This window comes from Chamaea fasciata, unplaced genomic scaffold (assembly GCF_029207755.1).
Source record: "Chamaea fasciata isolate MVZ Bird 193981 ecotype frontalis unplaced genomic scaffold, bChaFas1.0.hap1 SCAF_5, whole genome shotgun sequence".
Classification (NCBI taxonomy): Eukaryota; Metazoa; Chordata; class Aves; order Passeriformes; family Sylviidae; genus Chamaea; species Chamaea fasciata.
The window spans coordinates 63,647,651-63,658,501 of record NW_027094090.1 but is presented as its reverse complement, the minus strand read 5'-3'; the positions used below and the strand labels follow the sequence as shown (position 1 = coordinate 63,658,501).

The following is a 10,851-nucleotide window of genomic DNA, read 5'->3' as shown; positions in this document are numbered from 1 at the left end:
GAAGTGGAGGCTTCTCCTCCGCTTGCCTCTCCCTGCCTTGGGGGTGCCGCAGCTCCTTGCCCGTAACTTTTATCATTTTCTGCTGTGCCCCCAGAGGGTCATTTCAGCCCCGTGGTGCAGGCCCCCGAGTACTACCCAATAGCAAGCCGGCCCTCGATGACGTCTTTAGTTGCCAGGCAGAATTCCCCTTCGCGCCGCCCGTACGGCCACGGCGCCACGGGGAGGGGCGGGGCGTCTGCTTTAATTGACAGCACGGCTAGTGGGCGAGGTGAAATGAGAGAACCAATAATAACCGCGGATGGCCTTGATGAGCAGGGCCCGCAGCCAATGGGAAGTGGCGGCTCGGTTGCCAGGGCCGCGCGGTTGTCAAGGCCGCGGCTCAGCGCGGTGGCGGCCACCGCTGCCGCCGTCCGGGCCCGCTGCCGCCTGCCCCGGGCCGGCGCCATGGTGAAGCTCGCTGCCAAGTGTCTGCTGGCAGGTGAGTCTGGCCCGCCCGCTCCCATCCGGAGCGGGGACTAGAGCGGGCGCCGTGGGGTGGGGCGAGGCCGGCAGCGTGGCCCGGCTTCCCACAGCCTCTCGTCGAGGGGCCGCCCCGCCGGAGATGTGGGGAGGGAGGCGACAGGAGAGACGTGAGGACTTCGGCTGCCTGGGGGCGGGAACAGCGAAGTCGTGTGTGTGTTATTACTACTCGGTACCCGCCCCTGCCTGCCACGTGGAGTTGAGCTGTGCCCAGGAAGGGTGTGAGGTGTAGTTGGGTCGGCTGAAATCCAAGAACAGGATCTGAAAAAGAGGGGGAAAACCCAAAAAACCCCGAGTATTTCTGCAGTGTGGAAAGGTGGGTGCCGAGATTGGAGAAAGCGTGAAGGGAGCAGGGTAGGCAACTGAGTCCTGCCTCATTTGTGAGTCTTGCTTTGGGCTGACGTGAGAACTTAATGTCAGAAATAAAGATGATTCTGGGAGCATGATAGAAAGGTAAAGCCTAAACAAAGAGTAGAAGGATGAAAGATGAGCACTTCACAGTGGCATCTTTTTCCCCAAACAATTTGGAGGCTAACCTGAGAAACAAATGAGCCGAAGACACCGTTTTTTTTAGTCGGGATGGATTATGGAGGTGTTGAAAGTAAGTACAGCTGGCTGTTAACACTTTGTGGAAAAAAACCTTTATTTTTTCCCCCTCCCTCTGAAGCTCTGTGCAGCCTCAGCCAAAAGCACAAATCCATAAAACCTTTCTGTGCAGTCAACTCCTAGGTTTAACTCTTCGTTCCAGATTATTTCATCTAGAGTAGAATATTTGCCATTTTTAACGTCAGAAGCAGCTGACCATCAACTCACACAAAGCCAGATGTGGTCTTCAGCAAAGGCAAGAGAATTAATCTCTCTTGTGGTTCTACTGCTGTGAACAGCATGAATATCTTGCCTGTCTTCTACACTTGAAACATCATTTCCAATTTGGAAGTTTCCTGCTCCAAATATACTGGCTTTGCTGAAATCTATCCAGTTTTGTTGTTTACTGTTACCAAAGGCCAATTCCACGACCATTTTAAAATCACATAAGTTTTCTTTGGATGACCTGTTTATGTCCTTAATCCTTATTGGGTCTGGAGTGGCCTTCTCAATTCTGTTCACAGCACAAAGAACAGGAATGTCCTATCCCATATGTCATTCTGCTATGTGCTACAGTAATATCCATGTATTATTAAAAATAACAAATTAATTAAGCAGATAAAGCAAAATAGATTCTCTGTTGCAGAAAAAACCACTATAGTGAAAGGGACCTAAGATATGAGTAACCACAACAACCTAAAGGGAACAAGAAAATGCAATTACATAGATAGGAGCAAAGCCATCAGAAGTGGAACTGGGAGCTCTTGTGGACCTAAGGAAATGGTTATGAAGAACCAATGACACAGTATTGGGAGCTACACCAAGGTCAAAGAGAACAGGGGGAAAGGGCTCTTATTATCAAAACAGAGACTATTAAATTGACAATAGAAGGCAATTCCTGTGTTATCTCAAAGGTCATTTAATTTACAGACACAAAAGTAAAATATCTGTTGTCTGAGCTTACTGTGGAGACACTACACAAAGGTTTTCACTGTAGAAAGACAACTGGTAGTAGTAGGCATTTTTGAAAGACGCTACAGATTCTGGCAGAATTTAAAGAAATAAGGATAGAATATATACTGTGTGATGCACTATTGGCACATGAATCTAAACTGAAAAGGGCAAGGAAACTTACTTTGAGGAAGTGTACTGATGTGATGGACTAACGAGAATGACAAAGAATAAAAAGAGGGAAAGAACACCTGGGGCTGTCAAGTGGAAGAAAGGCAATGCATTAGTTAAGAATTTGTGCTGGCTGATGCCTGCACAGTTTGGAGCAATGTGTGCCTCTTCTATCTCATTTTCAAAGACAGATCTAATTGTCTATTGAAATACAGAATAGCTTCCACTCAGAACAGAGTGTTGTCTTCCGCACAAGCTTGAACTGATCAGAGAACAAATAAGCTGACTTACCAGATTTTCCTGTCTAAATATTATGAGCCCAACTCAGCTCAAAGTAAGCAAGCATGCTAAAAACGTTTAAACAAGAACTACATTTGGTTAATGCATCTAGGGGTAATTGTCACTATCCAAAACACCCTTCCTCCTCTGTAATAGTATGTGAGCAGAGAGCTTTACTAATTTCCTTCAAAATGCCATTAGCAAGTTGTAATAGAGTCAAAAATATACCCCTTTCTTGGTTTATTCATTAACAACATAATGTCAAATACTTCCTTTCTGGCTTTATTTATTAACAACATAATGTGAAAGACTTGTATTCCAGACTTGACTGTTATGAATGTTCCTTCAAGAGTAAAGCTTGAACCACTGAGGTATTTAATTAATGGCTCCTGTCCTTTTAACTATCCAGGCTAGTGAGACATTATGTGGAGAAATGATAAACTCTTTGGAAGCATTAAGCCTTTGTTTAGGAAAGGTTATGATTTATGATTTATAGTTTGGTGTTTTTCTTTTTCATGTAGTGGGTGGATGTGACTTCTGCAGAGCCTGAGGAAACGGCCTGAAGTTGTGTCGGGGGGTTCAGGCTGGATATTAGAAAAGGTTCTTCACCCAGAGTGTGGTTGGGCTCTGTAACAGCTCCCCAGGGAAGTGGTCACAGCACCAAGCCTGACAGAGTTCAAGAATCATTTGGGCAATACTCTTGGGCACATGGTGTGACTCTTGAGGATGGTCCTGTGCAGGGCCAGGAGTTGGACCCAGTGATCCTTGTGGGTCCCTTCCAACTCAGCATATTCTGTGATCCCGTGGTTGCTTTGGATCTCACAGAGTTTTGTAAGAGTAGGCCAAAGGAGGCAGCTTCCAGGTTTGCCTGAAGTGTTGTGCAAGCCAAATCAGAAAGCCTTGGCTCTAGAAGAGCAAAAGACAAAGCCCTTTGGTTCTCCTTCCATACAGGGATGAATCAGCAGGCTCTTCTCTCCAGCCATGTGCTTTCTCTCTGACGTTTGCTTCTGTTATGCCCAGGATGCAACTAATGAGCCACCAGCAGCATTGAGTCAGCAAGAGTTGCTCTCTTAGCAGGGTCAGCAAGAAGAGTTCATTGAGAAAAGTTACCAGCTTAAGCAGCTTTGTCTCAGTATATAACAAGGATTTGAATCTGGGGAAATGGGTAATCTAAGGAGAGGAAATAGCCTCCTAGGAAGCCCAGTCCCTTATCACATTGCAATTTTCACTACATGATAACATATCTGGGAAATTTTAATTCCTAGGTAAGGACTGTGGAGCAGGCATGAATTTTAGAACAAACAGCAGTTCCACCCTGATCTGGCAGTCCTTTGCTGTTGTGCATAGGTCAGAAATCAGATGTCAGCCACCAGTGTGCATAATGGCAATATTCATTTCCTTGTGTGGGTATTGCCTTTTAGATGGTTCTGTGCTTCATGTGACAGTTAAATTGCCTGTATTCAGAGTTAGAGCATCCAGGCTCTTACAACCTGTGGTAGTAACAGAACTGAGGAAAAATAAGATTCTCTAGTATGAAACAAAAATATTTTATGTTTTTGGTTTTGCAGGAGATCCAGCTGTGGGTAAGAGTGCTTTAGTCCAGATGTTTCGAAGTGATGGGGCTCATTTTCAGAAGAACTACACACTGGTAAGCATACAACAGGCTCAGACTGCTGTCTAAAATTTCTCTAAGATGAACAGGAAAACTGAGAGGCCTAGAACAAGATAAATAAGATTTTAAGTTGAGGCATTCAAGGGGGGATCTTAGATGGTTTTCTTTCTTACACCCTAGATTCTGAAGAGGAAACATTTAACGTTCTGTAAATCTGCATTATGTAGGTGGTGGTATTGAAACTTAAGGCAGAATAATTTAGTTAATCTTGTGATTTTCCTGCTGAACCAATGTTTTCATAAGGTTTTGTGGTGTTGGAGAGCTCCCCCCTTTAGGGACTACTCTATGAAAAAGCACTGCAGAAGGGGAAAGCTTTTAATTCCAACTATTAAATGTGCATGTGGACAGTGCACTTATCACTGTGCAAACACCAAGATGTGCTGCATAGCCCCAAGATAATTATAATCTACAGAAACTCTTTCCAGATGAAGAGGATACAGTTTGCAGTCTTTCAGTGTAAGAATCAATGGTGATGACTAATCAGAAGCAGGATAAAAATAAAAGTAAATATAAGTAAAGTAAAGAAAGGAAAATGTGAGTGTGGAGGAAAAAAATCCTAAAATATGTTTATTCATTGAAATAAAGATGGAAACCAGAATTTAAGGATAGAAATAGAACAAACAAATGAGCTACAAAGCAGAATGAGATGAAAGGTGGGAGAAGCACAAATAATCTCAGTTCCATATGTTAGCTCATCACATGGTTAGTGCAGAACGTTCTAAGACATGCGTTAGAGCAGGAATGTGAGAGTGAGCGTAGTCCTGCAGACTTCAGCTAATACTCTGAGCTGTTTATAAGTAAATCTCTTTGGTTCTCCTCCTTTTTCCCCCAGCTGAGCAAATCTACAAGTCTTTGACATATTGGTCAGATTAGGTTACCAGGGCTAGGAGGAGTATTGCTGAGTTTCCAGCAGTCTGTGTTTGATGGAATTGTAATGATTCACAAGAATTGCCTCAATCCAATGCACGGTTGGTATGCAGTTGGATAGGCTCTTAAAAACTCTCCTGATCCTCATTTTCCTGATTCTTTTTGACAGACAGCGGGCATAGAACTGTTGGTAAAGGCTGTATCAGTTCCAGAGACAAGTGATAGCGTGGTGAGTTTTTCTGTGACATAAATTGGGTCAGAAAGAGACATCCAAAGCTCAGGCCCCACACGAGTCTCATTCTGGTGGAAGATCACTATGCATGTTTATAGGGCAATTAAATTGCATTAAGGAAATGAGGCTGGTCATGTGTAATTGCTGATACTCCACGGTTTAGTTTAGTCTTAAAAATATAATTTTAATATATTTGTATCCAACACAACATTTTAAACCAAAGTTATTGCCAGCTCTGTTGAGATTATGTTCTGTTCTTTAGGGCACATGATTCTTGGAACTACAAAAGCCAAAGCTTATCAGTTGTTTTTCCTTAATGCCCTATACTCCCATTAATGGAATGTATATAATTTTGTATAAATAGTAGAGGTTACTGTCCCACTCCACATACTCTGTTTCCAGTAGGGATGGAGACTATGCTTGGGACCTTGGAAGTAACTCTTTTACTGCTTATACTTGGAAAATGGCTATTTATTTTCTCATACTATCTGTAGTTTTCTCAGTGCAGGGAATTTGTCCCTTAGGGACATGACACTGCTGTACTGAATAAAATGTTGGAGTTACAAGCTGCAGTATTTACTTCTAAAACCTTTCCCTGCACTGCATTTTTCTTGGCAAGAGCCTTCTTTCTGTTTCCGCTTTCAGGAATTCTTCATTTTTGACTCGGCAGGAAAAGATCTATTTTCTGAAATGTTGGAGAAACTGGTAAGTCTTATGTAACAGTCCTCTTCTTCCAAAGAAGTGCTTTTGCTTTGAAGATCTGAGCTCCCCAGTCTGGCAGATGTAGCAAACTTTGTCTTTAGTGTAAATGGGAGCAATTACCTCAGTTGCCAACGTATCCTGTTCTACCTCTCTAAAACTTGTATAAGTACCAGAAGAAATACTTTCCAGAGAAAGGAAAGCAGATAGGCAGTTTTCTTACAAAAGAAATAGAGAATTTTAACTGAGAATTTCTGTGTACTGTTGTTTAAAGTTATTTTCATTTCTTAGAAAAACATCTGTTTTGTTGCAACTTCAAAAGTGGGAGGGTTTTTTTTTTGTGTCACAGTGATGTGTTTGTTCCAACAGGATTCATTCTTGTCCTTGAGCATAATCCTGCCCTTGGGTTTTTTCCTTCACGTATTTGCGACCTTCCCTGCACAGTTTTCTCCTATTTCTCCCGTGTTATCTCATTTTGAGAAGCAGAATCAGTTAATTGATGTAAGCTTTCATGAGATGGCTAAATCAACCTAATGTTTCATTGTCTACAAGAGCAATCCTACTTTTGCACTTGCACTAGATCTGGTTTGCAAGGGACTTCTCTAGAAGCTGGCTTTGCTTCTTGAACTGGAAGAAAACCGTTCTACTTTTTTTTTAGGATTAATTTTGTGCTGATTCAACATGAAAAATCAGCTTCCCAAGAGATCAGATGAGTGCCAGAGCTGGTTCAAATAAAGTGGGAGAACTGCACAGACAGGACTAGGGAGGAAAGCAAGACCACCTCTCCCAATACCAGTGATTTAGTTGGGTCAACTGAAATGTGAAACCTCAGCCAGGGCATAGGATTCCTAGGGGTTAGGCTTTTTATTTTCATCTTAGCAGCTGTGTTTGCCATACTTACAGCCTGGCTGTTGACCACGTCAGTTTCATTAGAGCTGACAGTGTTCCTTTCTTGCTGTGCAGTGGGAGCAACCCAACGTCCTGTGCCTTGTGTATGATGTCACTAATGAGCAATCCTTCAACAACTGTAACAAATGGTTGGAGAAGCTGATGGCTCAAGCAGTTGGGGTGCACATCCCAGGTAAGAATGGGTGTGATTCTTGTTATCTACTCCCCTCTTGTATGACAGCAGTTATTTCTGCTGAGCTATGGAATAGAGCATTTGTTTTAACTCAGGGGCAGACATGGTTTCCTCCAACTCCTTTACTTTTATCAAAAAGCTGGTAAGGCTTGAATATATTTCCTTTTTGAAATCTTTTCTAGGTAGTTACAGACTATTCTTCACACCTCCAACTTTTTCAGCTACTTCCAAAAATCTTCCAGTATTTATGGCTTACAAGTCAGCATTGATGAGCTGGGCTTTTTTTCTTTTTGTTTCATGGCTTTTTTTTTTCTGTAGGTGTCTTAGTGGGGAATAAAACAGACCTAACTGATCGTCGAGTTGTGGAGCAGGAACAAGCACAGGAGTGGGCTGAGAAACATGGCCTGGAATACTGTGAGATGTCAGTGGTGAGTATCTGCTCCTTTCACCATCTGTGCAAGGGGATGTTTGTAAAGTTATCTTCTCTTTCAGGCAAAAAAGATAAATGGGGACTCTCTTCCCCTTGTTTGTCATCTAACTTAGTTTTAATCCTTCTTTGGTGAAACAGAGCAGAAGTAGTCAAATGCTTATTCCATCTGCAATTCACAACTTTCTTATTTCTTTACAGAAGGAAATGAAAAATTTTGAGGGCCCTTTCCACATCCTGGCAAAGTTATTCCACCAACTGTACAAAGAGAAAGTGGAAACTTTTCATTCACTAGCCTGACTGGTATGATTTATTTATTCTCTAAGCTTCTTCTAGTACTGAAAATCCTGCTGGACTGAATACAGAGAGAAGAAAAAATATGAGCCATTTGCTACTTCATGGTCATCCTCTGGTAATTCAAAATAAACTAGAAATAAGCAAGTGGAAAGGCACTCTTCTGAAGCTGCTACCTCAGCATTCCTTTCGTGTCCTCTAACTTGCTTCTCTGCTCATTGAAAGTCTGCTAGGTTGGAGGAGGCGGAGAGTAAAAGGGGAGGACAGAATGGAAATTGCCAGCTCTTTGCTTTGATATCTTTTTGTCTGAACTGACTTCCTGCTGCTACAAGGAAGGATTTAGAGGTTTGGAAAAGGAGAGAGGAAGCTGACAGGATGTTTTTCGACTTAAGCCAGCCTTGATACATACACTGCAGGACAGGACCAATCGATTTGGCCCTATGCCTTGAAAAGCATTTTCAGGAGGAGGCTTATTGCCCTAAAATCAGCACCTGGAGACTGAGATGTGTGGAGGCAGAGCTGGATTTAGGTGTGTTTCCAGCAGTGCCCAGAGTTGGAGGCCAGTTTGAACAGTCTTGCCCTTATCAGTTGTAGGATTGATATGCTGGTGACTAATGCACGTTTCTAATTTCCAGAACCTGTTTCTTTCCTTCGGCGTGGCTCACTGTCCCTGCCTGGTGGGAGCCGTGTCGCGTCCATCCGCTGTCACTTGGTGACGCAGTGCCCTCTGCTGGTCCCAGGTCACAGGAGTTCTCCAGAGGCTGCCACCTCCCTTGAAGTGAACAGGAAGGGCTTCCTGCAGGCACATCCAAATTGGCTTAACTGCGAAATGGAGTCAAATTGCAAGAATACCTTTTCTATTCTAAAGATGAATCTAAAACTTATAAAAAACTACCTTTTATTCTTCATGTCTTTATCATCTTACATATTGTGTCATTTTTGTCCGCTGAATTAGGCAATACCATTCTGATTGGGTTCACTTCTCAATCTCAAAATCAGAGTCCTCTTATTAAATTCTCTCTGCTTGTCATTGAATTTCAGATAAAAGACCACGGTTCTGATGTTGCCGGTGGAAACAGGACTAAGGAAATGAAAGCCTGGCTAAGTTACTCTGACTCATATGTGTCTGGCTAGAAGTTTCATATCAGAAAGGGTAAAAGCCTAGAGAGAGTTGCTCTTTTGTGTGGAGTACTGATGTTGCATGTGTAAAAGTCTTTGCTAATGCAGTATGCAAAAGCATCTGTGGTAAGGTATTGCCTTGTAACTGAGCCTAACACCAAGAGTTTCAAAAATGGAACCATTATCTTCCAGATTATGGTAGACTCCCTTGGGCAAGGGAAGCTGAGTTTTGTAGAGACTAAGCACTGAGTGATTTTTCAGGCAGTCTTTTCAGGAATCTGTGTTTCAAGACTTTTATACATGTGGTTTATAATCATTTTTATGCCCATTGCTAGGAAAAGTATGTTAAATTGAACGTAAGAAATATGGGTGCAGATGTTGTAGCAGAGTTTATGAAGCACTTCAAGAATCTGGAGAAGCACTGGCCTCATTTCACTGGCAACAGTGTGTTGATGCTAGGAACTTGCTAAGGAGTTTGAATACCTGTTAAAGAGGGTGAGTAGGAGCTCAGTCTACAAGAAGTGAAAACAAGAGGTTCTTATGCTAGAAGCCAACTCAAAAATGACAGAACAAGCTGGGAAACTCCCTGCTTTCTCCAAAGAAGGAAGGGGTCCTTCATGAACTTAGGGCAACTAGAAGACTCACTCTTTTTTGAATTGGATTAGCATTTCTGACATTTGTATCTTATACGGATTGTCTTGTTAATCGTGGGTGTTTTCTGGTGATTTGCATAGGCTGTGTAGACTATTGCTTGCAGGTGTTGGTGTCTCTGACTAGTAAGAATAAAAGCTATTTTGGGTGCTGTGCTTATCTCATTAAAGAACATTTCCCCCTGGTTCTGTTAAAGATGTGATCACAAAACAAGACACATATCTTTTCATATTGAAAATAACAGAGCAGATGTGTATGTCACCTCTGACATGGTATATCTAGGGGGGATGAATGCCTTGGAAATAGGTAATGAAATGAATTCTGTGCAATCTTTAACCAGGGAGTCCATCTCTCTGCACCCGAAGGACCTCCCATTACTTCAAATAAACACTCTAAATGCACCAGTAAGATGAAGATTGGTGAATGCTGTTTCATAAAATAAATGCAAAAGCTGGAGGAGCTCATTAAGGGAATGCTTGCAGTCATGATTTGTGATTTATAGGGAAGCTGCTTTTGAGAAATTAGTGGAGAAAAATGCAGCCCATGCAGGGAAAGATGTATTGCCTGAGAGAGGAAATGTATGATCTAATTAGCTAACAGTAGGGATTCACCCACTGCCCCTTTCCCTTTTCCACAGGCCACAACTACAATTAGAAAGGAAGTCATGTCTAAAGCATGTTGTCCAGCTTGCTTCTTACAGGACTGTTTCAAGCACTAATGTGGACACAATTTAACGTCCTTCAAACTAGTGTGTTTGACAATAACAATCTCAACTCTTTACAGCATAATATATTATCCTGCCTGGCTAATGTGCTATATAATGCCAGCCTGATGCAAGTGGTTGTTGTTACTATTTTCCTGGCTTAATTGTGACCTTGGTTGTAGAGTCTAGGAGTGAAGAGGGGGTAGAAAACATGGGAGCCAAACATGGGAAGATTTGACTCTCTGTGAAGGAGTTCAGAGTGGTAAGTGAGCTGGACCAGCAGGATGAGTAAGAGTCTGGAGCCATTATTGGATTTCTCCTACCTGTTTACTAGCTGTGGCAGTCACATCTGTAAAGTGAGGATGCATTGTTTGCTGCTTATAGTCTTAGCATCCAAATCCACAGTCTGATTTTCAGATGCTGTGGAGAACAGTGGAGGAAGACAGAAAGCCTGTCTGCTGACCAGGAAGCTTGTTGTCTTCTTACAGCTCCCCCGCTTTGTCCAGCTGTGCAGTGCTGCAGATGCTCAGCATGACTGTTACAACACAGAAAAGACCGACCTCAACCAGAACTGAAATTTCAAAAGAAGGGGAAGGAAACA

The 10,851-nt window shown here is 42.5% G+C and overlaps 1 protein-coding gene across 1 annotated transcript; it reads left to right on the top strand.

The window, feature by feature from the left end:
* Positions 1 to 344: 344 nt before the first annotated feature.
* On the top strand, positions 345 to 9,731 carry IFT27 (intraflagellar transport 27). The gene is made up of 8 exons (XM_066184036.1): positions 345 to 478; positions 4,074 to 4,153; positions 5,214 to 5,273; positions 5,922 to 5,981; positions 6,939 to 7,056; positions 7,375 to 7,484; positions 7,685 to 7,786; positions 8,413 to 9,731. Exons 1-7 carry the CDS (start codon positions 445 to 447, stop codon positions 7,781 to 7,783), a joined length of 561 nt encoding a protein of 186 aa, XP_066040133.1. The 5' UTR covers positions 345 to 444; the 3' UTR covers positions 7,784 to 7,786; positions 8,413 to 9,731.
* The last annotated feature ends 1,120 nt before the right edge of the window (positions 9,732 to 10,851 follow it).

Coding starts and splice junctions, on each gene's coding strand:
- IFT27 (XM_066184036.1), top strand. CDS start 445: ATGGTGAAGCTCGCTGCCAAGTGTCTGCTGGCAG. Junction 5,274..5,921: donor CAGAGACAAGTGATAGCGTG/GTGAGTTTTTCT, acceptor TTCCGCTTTCAG/GAATTCTTCATTTTTGACTC. Junction 5,982..6,938: donor CTGAAATGTTGGAGAAACTG/GTAAGTCTTATG, acceptor CTTGCTGTGCAG/TGGGAGCAACCCAACGTCCT.